The sequence below is a fragment of the Canis lupus genome, chromosome 35 (assembly GCF_011100685.1).
Source record: "Canis lupus familiaris isolate Mischka breed German Shepherd chromosome 35, alternate assembly UU_Cfam_GSD_1.0, whole genome shotgun sequence".
Taxonomy (NCBI): domain Eukaryota; kingdom Metazoa; phylum Chordata; class Mammalia; order Carnivora; family Canidae; genus Canis; species Canis lupus.
Genome location: NC_049256.1, coordinates 11,617,664 through 11,632,105, shown reverse-complemented (window position 1 = coordinate 11,632,105; position 14,442 = coordinate 11,617,664). Strand labels below are relative to the sequence as shown.

The 14,442-nt window shown below is 45.4% G+C and overlaps 1 protein-coding gene and 1 non-coding gene across 5 annotated transcripts in view; both read right to left on the bottom strand.

The window, feature by feature from the left end:
• The window catches only part of GCNT2 (glucosaminyl (N-acetyl) transferase 2 (I blood group)), an 83,008-nt gene that overhangs the window by 56,851 nt on the left and 11,715 nt on the right, over positions 1-14,442 (bottom strand). Inside the window, exon 1 of one of the 4 annotated variants that reach the window (XM_038584151.1) lies at positions 22-1,123. The exons of 2 other annotated variants lie outside the window; for them this stretch is intronic. In XM_038584151.1, the coding sequence (XP_038440079.1) occupies positions 22-940 (919 nt within the window). In that variant the 5' untranslated portion in view covers positions 941-1,123. Of the gene's footprint in view, positions 1-21; positions 1,124-11,791; positions 12,095-14,442 lie in introns of those variants that run through there. One more of the 4 variants, XM_038584153.1, reaches the window with a different exon arrangement.
• TRNAK-CUU lies at positions 11,771-11,842 on the bottom strand. The gene has a single exon. It is a non-coding gene; the product is annotated as a tRNA-Lys (tRNA).

Below are 14,442 nucleotides of genomic sequence, written 5' to 3'. Positions count from 1 at the left end.
GAAACACGGAATCGCACATACCTGGGATCCTATTGAGCGTCACCCAGAAATGTTCATCAGGACTAAAAGTGTCTTTGGACCACTGGAGCAAGTCAACAGCCCGTGGGTCGTGGAGGACGAAGTCGGTAAACTCTCTTGATAGAGCAACATAGGCAGAGCCAAAGTAAATGGTGAGATTATGGGGAGGGGGTGGTTTCAACGCTGTGGTTCTGATCACATAGGAAAGCTCTTTGCCCAGGTGCTCCCGGTGGACGTACTTGGTGCGGCCGATGGCGTGACTGGGGGGCAGCACCCCGGGGGTGATGTTTTTCCCTCTATAACCCTTCAGATACCGGACGATCTCCTTGTTGGTCTTCAGGGGGAAATCCTGGCCACACGTGTTGATGGCGTACTTCCAGGGCACCTGGGAGGCCGCGAGGTCCTTGAGGCAGTTCAGGTCGGCCTGGAGCCTGGAGATGCCCCCGTAGACCACGGGCTCCATCCTCGAGGCCAGGAAGGCGTTGGGGAAGCAGCTCAGCAGCTGCTCTACTGCATCTTTAAATTCAGCTGTCGCCTTTTCATCCACATGCACACAGTAGACATTCTGGGGCATGTAAATGGCTCTAAAGAGCCTGGCGAAGGTCTCGAAATGGTGATGGATGACCATGGTGTACGCCAAAGCAAAGTCAGCCTCTTCTTTAGATAAAGGGGCTGTGATGTAGTGGCTCCGGGTCAGGTAATCCCTGCACGAAGTCCTCTGGTGGATCATCAGTTTGTTTCTCCACGGGAACGGCGCTTTGCCTTTGATAAAGGATGTGCAAACCTGAGTCAGCATCAGAGCCTCCGAGTGATTCAGCTTCTGGAAGCTTTGCTCTCCCCCAGGACCCAACATGTAGCACACGATAAAAACGACCACGCAGGAGACGGAAGCTATGAAGAGGTAGCGCGTGGATGAAGGCATGCCTCCCAGGGGGGCGAGGCTGCAAGACGGCCAGGATCGGCAAGTCCTTCCCCAGACTTTCTTCTGCCTCGGAGTCCTGGCTTCGGCACATGCTCCGGTGCCTCCTGGCCCGAGGGAGCGCGGGGAACTGAGTCAGTGTCACCCGGGAGGCCTCCCTGGGCTGATACCAGCAGCCTCGTTCTGCTACTGGATCGCCTTTGTCCACAGCCCGGTGGCAGGTCCCCGAAGCCCAGCCTCCCCCCCCCACCTCCTGCCTGCACCTGCTGGCCGCCGCCCCCCAGCTCCGGCAGCTCCTGTCCCCCCGCAGATTTGGCTTCTCAGATGTCCTGCCTTGGAGTTGCCCGTGTGTCTGCCCCCCCCAACCCCCACACCCTCGTTTTGGCCACGCAGGGAATTAGCCCAGCGAAAGCCAAAGTTGAAATAATGTGCTCTGGCAGGCGTGCTGCTTCCTGCTAGTCATCCCCAGGCCGCTGTCCCGTGGGGCTGTCCCCTCTGGTGGCTCCTGGCAGTCACCTGGCCCTGCGACCCTTCCTGCACAATCCACGGGATGCAGCGCGGCCCCCCTTCTCAAACCCTTAATGAAAAAAAAAATGCTCTAATGACAAAAGCCACCGAGGTGACAAGATCTGAAATGAAAAGCAACAGCATCCATCGCGGCTCCTTTGTAATGCTTTGGGGCCCGCCCTACCTTTTTCTAGAACAAGAGATGACGGGATTTCCAGTCCTAGGGGACGGGCCACTGCAGGTTCCCCATCCTGGGACTTTGAGATTAGGTGCCAGCCCCTCTCCTCCCCTTGGGAGGTCCATGGCGGTGCTTTGTCACAGGGTGCTGGAGCCACACGAACAAGTCCCAGGTGACCTCCTCTCGTTTACTTAGGGCTTTAAAGCTTCCCTGGAATGAATTTGAATCCTGGCCACAAGTGATGTTCAGATTAGGGGACCTGGGGGGCACTCGAGTCTTAAACACCCAGAGAACATCAGCTGATCCTCAGAGAAGGGTTTTGTACCTGCCCACGCAGGCTTGTTGACCACCTAGGAAATGAACGCTGTTTCCCCCACCTGTAAAGGTAGTGTTTTGGCTAAAGAATATCAAGCTCTTTGACTTAGAAGTTTCTCATCTTCAACCCTCCACTTTTCTAACAGTTGTTTTTTTTTTTAAATATAGATGAATATATTTTATTTATGATGACTTCTAAAATGCAGGTTCAACTCCTGAATGCCTTCCTGTTTCTCCTCACTCTGAATGTCATACCTCAGACCCTCCACCCTATGGCATTAACCCAATGAGCCCCCACCCACCCTATGAAGAAATCAAGTCCTTCAGTGTGCTTTCTCTCCCTTCTTTTGAAAAGTCTCTACCCTGCTACTAATGGAAGGAAGAGGATAGTGGGCTGACCCCTTGCTTTGGCAGGGGTAGGAAAATCAATCCCAGCCCCCATGATTCCAGACACCGAGCTCCAAATGATAGACATACCACTTCCTGAGCACACTGTATTGTTTGTTTGTTTATTTTCATTTTTTAAAATATTTTATTTATTTATCAGAGAGAGAGAGAAGAAATGGGGGGAAGGGCAGAGGGAGAGGAAGAAGCAGGCTCCTCTCTGAGCAGGAAGCCCAACAGGGGGCTCGATCCCAGGACCCTGAGATCATGACCTGAGCCAAAGGCAGACACTTAACCGCTGAGCCACCCAGGCACCCCTGTTTGTTTGTTTTTGAAATAAACTCTATGCCCAACATGGGGCTCGAACTCACGACGCCCAAGATCAAGAGTCTCGCGTTCCATGGACCAAGCCAGCGAGGTGACCCTCTGTAGCTTTCCTTTCTGCCACTTTCCATTGTTCCTATTTTTCATTCTTCCAACTTGTACTTTATTTTCCTCTCTTCATCACTAAATCTTCCTCCTTCTTTAAGACCCACCACAAATGAACTCCATGTAGAACCCACCTTCAACTTTTTCGGCAAAGCAGGAGAAAAAGAAAATGTAGCCATTATGAGCTAAAAGGCAGGTAAATATAATTCTTAGCGTCTTCCACAGAAGAGGAATAAAGCAAAAAACATGACAGAGGTGTGCATGATCATGGAAAAGTCAATCCCAAGCTTCTCTTTTTCCCAATAACACCTTCAAATATTAGGTTATTGTATATTTTGTTTCAAAACAACAGAGAGTAATTTCAGCATCTGGCTTGGCAAAGCTTCTTGGCTTAGAATGACTATTAATATATTTGCAGCCTGACGAAGTGTTCAGGGTGCAGATGCGTAACTTAATTAGGCCAACAGAGGCTGTTTACACTGTTGTTTCCAACTGGCCTGCAGCACAGGGGTTTGCATCTACACAGGCTTGGGGACAGACATTATAGTGCCATGATATTAAGAAATATACACTGGCCAAATTAGGAGCTGCCCTAATGTTTCTGAATTCACTCCATTACTTCAAATGGCATTGTTTGTGCGTTGAAAATTTAGCTGTTTCTCCTCTCTGCCCTTTTGGCTGTCCTGGAGCCAACTTCCCCCACCCCCAGGTTCTGCTATTTAATAAAAACCAAGAGAACCCACAGGAGAACTTTTTAAGCAACCGCATGTCGAACAGAGAAAGGCTGTAATTGTTACCTTTCCCTCCTAATAGGCCCTAAGACCTGCTCACCCAGAACAGACACCGTGTATTTTTTTGATACTGAGACTGAACAGCTCAGCCTTCCTTCCCTACACGCCTTTGACTGAAGGCAAGGACCCGGCTGGCACCTGCAAGCCTAGCAACCGAGCCTCGTCACTCACCTTGGAAGCAATTACTCTCGAACTAGCCAATTAATCAGGCGAGACATGTTTACCCTCCCCTGGGGCCCCCTTAAACACTTGCTCTTTCTTCCACTCAGTTTTTATTTTTTGTGTAAATTTGTAAGGAATTCTTCTAGTCATGGAGCTATCTAGAACATAGCTCCAAAATTAAGAGAGTATCCTTTATTTGGAAGGATAGAAGATTCTGAATCTCTATGAACGAAAGAAATCACCAAGGGGACAAAAGAAGATCCACTGGCACCTCAGTACCACGAGGCTTCCCATGTGAAAAGGCAAGGTGGCAAGACCTAGAGAGCACTGAGTTGAAGCTCTGTTGTGCGTGGCTAGGCAGGCTGTCATAAAAGGTCTTGCATGAAAAACTTGACCTTCATCTTGTTGCAAAGGGAAACCATCGAAGACATTTTTGGGTGGCGGAGGGCTCCCAGGCAACAAGTGCCAGCCAATGGAGGGGCAAGAGCAAAATAAACCATGGTGAGAAAGTGTGTGTCAGCCCATAAATGCATATTGCACCTGTTGATGATAATAATGATAAATGTAAATAAAGCCTGTTAGACTATGAGGTAAAGGTGCTAGCGACACCTTAATGAACAATGTCTCCTAGAAACCACTCTGAGGCTTTGGTGAGGCTCTAGTCGTGTAAAATAGCCACAGAACATCAGATACTGCATCTTTTGAGTTTTTTCTTAAAGAAAGAAATACAGATAGAAAAAGGATTTAAGACCCAGGGTCACTGGGACGCCTGGGTGGCTCAGTGGTTGAGTGTCTGCCTTCAGCTCAGGGTGTGATCCCGGTCAGGGGATCGAGTCCCACATCAGTTCCCTGCGAGAAGCCTACTTCTCCCTCTGCCTCTCTCTGTGTCTCTCATAAATGAATAAAATCTTTTAAATACATACATACATACATACATAAATAAAGTCCCAGGGTCACTAAGGAATTAATGGGCTGGGAATTAGTGGAAAGTCTAGCCTTACTTTTCCATTCCCTCAACCTTGTAATGTATAAATATATATGTTACCATATTTATACTATTGATTTACCTATTTGTGTGTGTTGAATGAAGGAATGAATGAGTAAAAGAATTCCACATCTCCCTTGGTTCCAGGCACCCACTGGTAAGTATACTCCCATTTTTTAAAAAAGCTTTTATTTATTAATTCATGAGAGAGACAGAGACATAGGCAGAGGGAGAAGCAGGCTTCCTGCAGGGAGCCTGATAAGGGACTCGATCCCAGGACCCCGGGATCATGACTTGAGCCAAAGGTAGATGCTCAACCACTGAACCACCCAGGTTTCCCAGAAAATCACTCTTCACTGGAATTGGGAACAGAATAACTGATACCTTTTATTTTGACAAACAAAAACCTGACCAGATAGTTTTTTTAAATGACATTTAAAAATGCACAACTTTCAATCAAATTTCTGTGGGAAATCATGCAAGCTGTGTTTTCACTTGTGTGATAAGAAGAGTTGCCCAGGGCCGCCTGGCTGGCTCAGTGGGTTGAGTGCCTGCCTTTGGCTCAGGTCATGATCCAGGGGTCCTGGGATCCAACCCCAAGTCATGCTTCCTCCTTAGTGAGGAGTCTGCTTCTCCCTCTCCCTCATCCCCCTCCTCTGCTTGTGCTCTCACTTGTGCTCTCTTTCTCTCTGCCAAATGAATAAATAAAAAAAACTTAAAAAAAATGAAAGAAGAAGGGCTGCCCATGAACCTGAGTAAGACAGAGGCAAGGTAGGGAGAGACAGGGGAACATGGAATCAGGCTCACAAAAATCCCAAAAACATGGAGATGAAAGGAAATCAGAGATAAATAAAGCAGACCATCCTGCCCAGGTGTCAGAGGTGGGGTCTTGTTATAACAGCTACTTACGACCAACGAAGAATTACCAGACACTAAAAAGGAAGCAAGCCATTGAAGGTGCTATCCCTAGTCCTTCCTCAATGGTGGTATCCATAGAGGTATTAAAAGGATTTGGGTTCCTTGGTTGGCTTTCAATACAAGACCAGCCCTATAGAGCCCCCAGTGGCAACCCTGTCCGGACCCCTCTCACTTCTGAGAGCTTTTTCTTAGCCTCACTGAACAAAATTCTATTGTTTTACTCTCTTTTGTCCTCAAGATTCATTCGTCGACTCCATGAGACCAGAACCTACTTTCCCGCTTCAAACCCTCCCAATATTACCAACTATGGTGCAAAAATCGGGACACCTGGATTCTAGTCATTTCTCTGACTTTTACCGAGTACGTGATCTCAGGTCCCTACTTGCTTCATCTTTAAAAAGGATATTCTCTATAGTCCCTTTTCACTAAAATGAGCTATAATTCAGGATGTGAATGGTGAATCCACTAAGTAAGGGTGACAGTATCCAGGAAGTGTGCGGAATGGCCCCTGTCCTGTAGGAAATTACATCTGTATGTACGTACACAACCTGCAAAAACACAGAAGACTGTGGATCGGTTCCAAACGAGAGGATATCCACGAAGTGTTCTGAGCGCTCAGAGGGGAAAAAGCTCCTTTGGAAGTAAGATGGGGAGAAAGGGCTTCCGGTGGGTGGATTTTGACACTCAGAACATGGAGAAGCCATTCGGATTGGAGAGATGACAACAGCAGAGCAGAACAGAGACAAGAAAGCCCAATGTGGAGAAATTTCCCAGGCAGAGTTGTGAATCTGGAACTTCTCTGGCGTAGCAGCAGATAAAAACCTCCCTTTCAGCCACCTGTGACCTCAGAGTACGGGTCGTGGTCAGAAGGTGAATTGCAGGAGAGCTGGGACTTCTTCTTCCCCAGCAACTCAAACAGTCTTCTGTTCTGGAGGATGGGCCATTTGGCATATGCTACGTTCAATGCTTGTTGAACAGGTCCAGAATCATCCGGGCATTTGAAAAGAACAGTTTTCAGGCTCCCTCTGCCTATGTCTCTGCTTCTCTCTGCCTCTCATGAATAAGTAAGTAAGATCTTTAGGGACAATGATGAAAAGGGCAGTTTTCAGTGATGGAAAAAGGAGTGTTAAAAATCTATCTTTGCCCATTGTTTCAATTTGTGTTTTAGCACAGCATAGGAGAGTCCACCATGATTTGTGATTTTACTGTTCCGGTAATCCTTTTTTTTTTTTGCTCTCCTGTCTCTGTGTACACCTACAGAGACCTCACTATGCACGTACCACATTGGCACTGAACTCTTTGAAGTGGCACCTCCTCACACACCTTTTCTTTGCTTAATTGCATGTACTTATGCAAACTTCATTATAGTTTCATAATTGTTCTGGGAATTGTTTTTCCATTCTCAATTAACTGCTGTCCTTTACTTGGGAAAGAAATGGAGGGGACACAGTCTTGTGCAGGCATACTACATTTAAAATGTTAAATAACAGCAGGAAGGGCCCCACAAGGACAGAGTCTGATGAAGTTTATCAAAGTAACATTGAAAGCGTAAGTCCCGTGGCAGAAAAGGTTGGGTGAATGAGGTGAGATGTTATCATTTCTTGGGCTCGCTGATGGCTGTCCTTTGGAAGGACATTTTAGTGTGGTGTCCTTTGTTATTGAAGCAGGTCAAATGACTCAGGGACTCACTCTTAACTATAACATGTAGGGGAATATGTTTTTCCGTTGAACTAAGAGCAATTCACAAGGAAAGGAGAGAATGGTGACAATCCAATTCACTTTGGACAGCCAACTACATAATTCTGTTCTGGTGGCCAGATAGTTTGTAAATGGAGGTTTTTGGTTTTCTTTTTCATGATGAATCACAATGTTAAACAGAAGAAGAAAGAAGACATTTATAAAACACCTCTTCAACTAAAACAACAACTCCCATAACTGAAGAGTCCTCTGATGGGGTTCTCTGGGGAAAATCCACCTCTCCTGAGACCCAATCATTTTGCTTTCTGTACTGTTCATCTAATTAGCAACAGAAGAAGTTGTTGTCTAGATCACCGAACCCAAAGCATTATTTCAAACTCTCATTTCAGAGGAAGGAAGAAGTTTAATATGCAGATTTTTAAAACCTAGAGAGCAGGTCCAGGGGATGGTTATGCTAGACTGAACCATGGCAGTTTGAACTGAAGTGATCTGCATCTGATTTTGATGGAGCAAAGGTATCATGGAAACACTTCCTGGATACTTAAGAATGCTAGGCAAATACTTGCAAGAGATAGCATATACATATTCAAATAGGCAAATGTCCAAGCATGCGTAGATAGGCGGCAATGTTCTGGTAGCATAAATGTAGCAACTGGAAATATGAAGATCCTGAAATTTGGAGGTTTAGGCAATGAAAACAAAATTACCCCAAATAAGTCACAGCAAATTAATATTCCAAGATGAAGGTACACTTCATCTGAATTTACATATGGAAGTGAATTGCTTAACCCTGGAGAACCAAAACATTTGTTTCTATAAGTATGTAGCCAAACTAGGTGTGTCTGTGGCTTGGGGATAAGGTTTTTCCAGGTCAAAAGTATGCAAACTTCTGCCAAGCATCCCAACACCTGGAGGGGCTGTAAAAATACAGGTTGCAAGGGCCCTCACCCCAAGCGGTCAGTAAATTCCAGGTAAATTTAATAATCCACTTTTCTTTTTTTTTTTTTAAGATTTATTTATTTATTGAGTGGGAGGGGGAAGGGCAGAAGGAAGAGAGAGAAACTCAAGTGGGCTCTGACTGAGTGTGGAGCTGGACTCGGGGCTCGATCCCATGACCCTGAGATCATGACCTGAGCTGAACCCAAGAGCTGGACACTTAACCAACTGAGCCATCCAGGGGCCCCAATAATCTATGTTTCTAACAAGTTTTTGGAACCAACTGTTTGAGAACCAATAGCTCTAAGACCAAACTCTTTGATTTTGTTTTTCCTCAATGACCCTACTTGATCTCTTTTCCTGTGACTAAGTAATTTACCATAAAAACAAACAAACAAACAAAGTTTTGGGAAAAACAATACGGTACGATTTGAAAATACTTAATAAGCATGAACTCAAATAGTGGGTAATCTGATCTCTTGAGTAAAATTTACCTTGGAAAGCTTATCAGCACCGCCAGGAAGAATGGAAGAAAATGGACATATAGAAATGTGTTAATACTGCTATTTAAGTGAGAAAAAAAGCCCAGGGGGCACCTGGGTGGCTCAGTCAGGTAAGTGGTTGACTCTTGATTTCAGCTCAGGTCATGATCTAGGGTCGATCTCTGGTCGTGAGATTAGGCCCCACCTTGGGCTCCATGCTCAGCAGGGAGTCTGCTTGAGATTCTCTGTCTCCCTCTCCTCTGCCCCTACCCCTCACCTCTAAAAAAAAAAGAGGGAGAGCAAAGCTCTAGCTGCAAGGGGTCCTGCCCCAAATCCCTTCTCTAATTTACTGTATACAGCAAGCACACCTGTGCATAATTCCAGTCTCCTGCAAAAGATAGAATAGGATTACTTACTGAGAAACACTGATGTTTTGGGTATCTAATGTGCCATAAACTGAATTAGAAGAAGGGTATGAGAGAGATTTAAAAATAACAACTCAGGGGTGCCTGGGTGGCTGAGTCAGTTAAGCGTCAGACTCTTGATTCCAGATTGGGTCATGATCTCAGGGTATTTTTATAAAAATAAAAAACAACCCCCCCAAAAGAGAGAAAGAAACAGAAATACTAATTATTGGGGGCAAATGTGGGACAACCTGAACCTCACATGCTGCTGGTCAAAGTGCGAATGGAAAAAACTCTGGAAAATGCAGTAACTTCCAGAGCTGAGCACAGGCAGGTCCTATGACCCAATAATACCATTCCTGGGAATTTACTCAACAGAAATGTGTCATGTTTATGAAATGACCTACAGCTCAGTATTCACTACAGCCATGTTCACAACAGACCCAAATGCCCATCAACCCAAATGCCCATCAGGGTTTCTCAACCTTGGCACTACTGGCATTTTGGGTTGAATCTGCGTTGTGGGGGCTGTCTTGTGCACTGTAGGATGTCTAACAGCATCTCTGGCTTTTACCCACTACATGACAGTAGCACCCCTTGCCTCCAACTGCAAGTTGTGACAACCAAAAATATTTTCAGATATCTCCAAATGTTCCCTTGGTGTGGGGGGGGACAAAATCATCCCTCCTCATTTCATGCCCCTCCTTCTCTCTACCAAGCAATGAGGAAAAAAAAATATATTGTGTTTGCAACACAGAAAATGAATCTCACAGACATAATATTGAGCCAAAAAAAAAAAATGAAAAAAGCCAGACAGAAAAAGAGTACAGGCTGTTTATTTCCATATATAGAAAGGACAAAAACAGGTCACAGTAATCTATGGCATTAGACATCAGGGTAGTGACTGGGATGCGGATCATGTTCTGGGTCTTGATGGTTGTTACTTGAATGTGTTCAGTCCGTGAAATTTTATCAAGCTGATCACTACTGATCTGTGCACTTTCCCATGTTCTAGAATTCTTCACCAAAAACGAATGAATGAATGAATGAATGAATGAATGAATGAAATGAGTCATGGTCCTTTTCCCAGAAAAACTCTGCTAGGTGAGTCTTCTAGGTGAACGGGGATCAGGAGTCCTAGAAAAACTAATATTTACAGGTTATAATCCCTTGTGATTAAATGCGCTGCAGTACCACGTGCAGAGCCTACTCACTTCCTCAAGGGGACGGATTGCTAAGGGTGTCTCTGCTCTGGTTCCTGGCACCAGTCACTCTGGGCCACGACCCAACCGGCCACCTCTCCTTTCTGCCAGTCAGCAATGCCCAGAAGAAAAGGAGTCAAGAGAAAACAGAACAGGAAGTCAAAAATTCAAAAATTCAAAAACTCTTCGAGCTCACCAATGAGGAGCTGAGTGCCAGCCACTTGTAACGTGGAGCAGATGAGGAGAGAGGGAACACCCAGAGACAAGCAGGATGTGTGTTATCAACGGACATGATGACTGCTGGCATCTGGGGCCATCACCCTTATCTCCCCAGCGAGGAATTATGACTCAGGGATCTCCTGTCTAGGGTCACTCAGTGGGGAGGTGTGACCTGGGACTGGAAAGTGAGCCACTTTGCCATCCAGTGCCCCATCAGGCAGGCCCAGGAAGGCATCAGCACCCAGATGGCTCCATGGAACCATTGTGAGAAGGAAGTGGGCCTGGGTTCACTTCCAGGGAGACGCAGGCATTCCTTTTCTCCAGCGCTTCTTTTTTCTGTTTCAAGTTCAATCGGTCAACAGTGTTGAGAAAGCACCTACGTCAGAAACACTATGGAAATTCTTTCCTTTCCACTGCTTTCTTTCTATAGCTCAGAAAAACCATCTGGACAAATCTTTTCCTTGCAGCTCGTATTATGATTGATTTCCAATCTCCATCCCTCCCTCCCCTGTGCAGGTGACCACACTGCTGCATGTTCTGACTGGTCACAAGCAGAAGACATGATCCAGGTAACTCTTGGCCCCAGGTGAACTGGGTGCCTGAGGCCTGGCCCTTGAACTAATTACCAGGTGCTTGGTAAGAATCTGGAGCCCAGAGGCCCCGTGAACCATCCTCTCTCTCCTCTTTCTGCAGAGAACAATTCCCCACGCCCAAGGTTCTCCTTCCTCTGTTCTGACTTGGGGACACCAGGTGTTCAGATCTTGCCTCATGCTTCCTGGATTCCCAGCCCTTTGCAATCCTTAGACACCTGCTGTCCCAGTGACTTTTGCTAAGTTTCTTTTCTTTTCTTTTTTTTTCAAGCTTTCCTTTTTCCGGGAGACTAGGTCTGAGGCCATCCACATGACTGTTTTATTTGACTGGGGTTTGATACACTATTGCGAGAATTCCATCACAGCATAACCCTGCTCCCAAACTTGAAAAACAGTGTTGAATAGCTCCCATTCAGTCCTTTTATTTATTTAAAAACTTTTGTTGTTGTTGGAGCACCTGAGTGGCTCAGCTGATTGGGTGTCTGACTCTTGATCTCAGCTCAGGGCTTGATCCTGGGGTTGTGAGTTCAGGCCCCATGATGGGCTCCACACTGGGCATGGAGCCTGCTTAAAAAATAATAATAGTAATTTAAAAATAAATAAATAAAGATTTTTATTTTTAAGTGATCTCTACACCCAACATGGGGCTCGAACTCACACCCTGAGATCAAGAGTCACATGCTCTACCAACTGAGCCAGCCAGGCACCCCTCCATTTGGTCCTTTCAGATCCCTCCCTCTGTTCTCCATCCTGCAGGAGGGCTGATTTATGGGGAGCTTATTAAGCAGCTCTGGCTCTGGTTGGGTTTGCCAATGAGGGCACAAGAGAGACCTCAAGGTGTTTGCTCCCCAGCTCCTCTCTTGCCAGTCACAGCAGGATAGCTGCTTCCTTAGACCGAAGCTCTCCTCAAAGGGGCCCAGTTCACAGCACTTTTTCCAACCACTCCTTCTTCCAGGCCTAGAAATGATAATAGTCCCATTATCACTGGCTCTGGGTATTACCATGCACTTTATGGTTTCCCTCCACTCTGCCCTCCTTGTCAAAAACAGTCCCTTCAGTAACATTGCATGCCTGCAAGGCCTCATTTCTCTGGTATCTTTGCCCAAAAGGCATACCTTGACTCTAATCATGAGGAAACATCAAAATTGCAGTCTTCAAAATGATAAGATCTGGGGGGACAGAAATTTTCTGAGAAGTTGTTCCAAATTAAAGGGGATTAAAGAAGTATGACAGCTAAGTGCAGCTTGAGATCGTTAATCAGATCCTAGTTTAGGAAGGATGTTCTCAGTACCACCAGTAAGACTGGAATAGGGTCTGTGGTTTGAAGAATCATGACGTTCCACTGGATGGTTGTGCTACAGTCATGTAAGAGATGACTGCGCTTAGGAAACACTGCTTGAAATAGTAAGGAATAATTGGCAAATGGTGTAGGAAAAATAAATAAAAGAGAGAGGGAATAAAATAAGGCCAACATGGTAAGATGTTATGGGTTGGAGGATGTGGGAATGAAGGGTACCAGAGAGCTCTAAATTATTCTTGTAAGTATAATAATTTTGGGGGATCCCTGGGTGGCTCAGCGGCTCAGCGCCTGCCTTCAGCCCAGGGCGCAATCCTGGAGTCCTAAGATCGAGTCCCATGTCGGGCTCCCGGCATGGAGCCTGCTTCTCCCTCCTCCTGTGTCTCTGCCTGTCTCTCTCTTTATGTCTATCATAAATAAATAAATCTTAAAAAAGTAATAATAATAATAATAATTTTGAAATGAGTTTAAAAGAAAAGGTTAAAAACTCATTAAGATCTTTAAACATTTTCTAAATAATCAGTCATGTTTTCTTTTTTTTAAAAAAATGTTAATTCCAGTATAGTTCACATGCAATGTTGTATTAGTTTCGGGTGTACAATACAGCAACTCCATGGTTCCATATGTTATTCAGTGTTCATCATGACAAACGTACTCTTAATCCCCATCACGTATTTCACCCGTCAGCCCACTCAGCTTCCATCTGGTGACCATCAGTTTGCTCTCTATAATTAAGGGTCTGGTTTTTTGGTTTGTCTCTTTTTTCAAACTCATGTTTCCATTAAATGCACAGCTTCAGCTGTGGGAATTTCTGCAGGGCAGCCTAGTGGATTAAACTGATCATGAAGTAGGGGGTCAAACAAACCTAGGTGAGGTCATTTTACCTTCTCAAGTATCAGATTCTGCACCTGCAAATTGGAGGTAATAATATCTACCTCTCTTAGAATATTCCTTTAAAAAAATTGATTGATTGATTTGAGAGAAAGAGAGCATGAGCAGGGGAAGGGACAGAGAGAGAGAAGCCCAAGTAGGCTCCCTGCTGAGCACCAAGCCTGACTCAGGACTTGATCCCAGGATCCTGAGATCATGACCAGAGCCAAAACCAAGAGTCAGCCACTAAACTGACTGAGCCACCCAGGCACCCCTCCCTCATAGGACTTCTGTGAGGCTTAAATGACTCAATCCATGAAGCATCAGTCTTAAATCTTCTGCTTTCTCCTCGAGAAAGCATTTGTTCTATAGAATTTCTTCTTTGAGAAAAACGTACATTATTGACATCAACAGAACTGCCAGCATTGGGGCCATCTAGAAAGTGGAGATATCCCCATTTTATAGAATTAACATTGGACAACGATGCTACTTAAAGATCCATGCTTCGTTATTGGATTCAGCTTTTCCCTACATTTTATGACCAAATGGAAAGCTTGCTTCTCTGAGATTCTGAAATCTAGGGTCTAACGTGGGATGGCATAGTAAGGGAATACTTTTGCACAGTTTTTACCCTGTGACATATACTGAAAACAATCATGTGTCTGGCACTTGTAAAAAATATGGTCCAAAAAAAAATATATATATATATGTATACAAAGCTCTCTCAGCCAGAAGTGTCTGGCCAAGGGACACCAACTGTCTGAGGCCTTGCGTGCCATGCGTGCTGCCGGGATCAATATGCAGCTGATCGGCAACTACTGCCAGCACATCAGCACACAGACAGCTGGGAAGTTCAGCAATGAGCACGAAGCCTAACAAGGGAAGAGGCTGTTGTTACAGGAGACGGTTTGGGAAGAAGCTGAAAGCACTCCACACATTCTGGGAAAAGACTGAGCTGCTTAGTGGGGCCTGGGTGGCTCAGTCATTAAGCATCTGCCTTTGGCTCAGGTCATGATGCTGGAGTTCTGGGTTCAAGCCCTGTGTTGGGGTCCCTGCTCAGCAGAGGGTCTGCTACTCTGTCTGCCCCTCACCCTGCTTGTGTTCTGTCTCTCTTGCTTTTCTCTGTTTCTCAAATAAA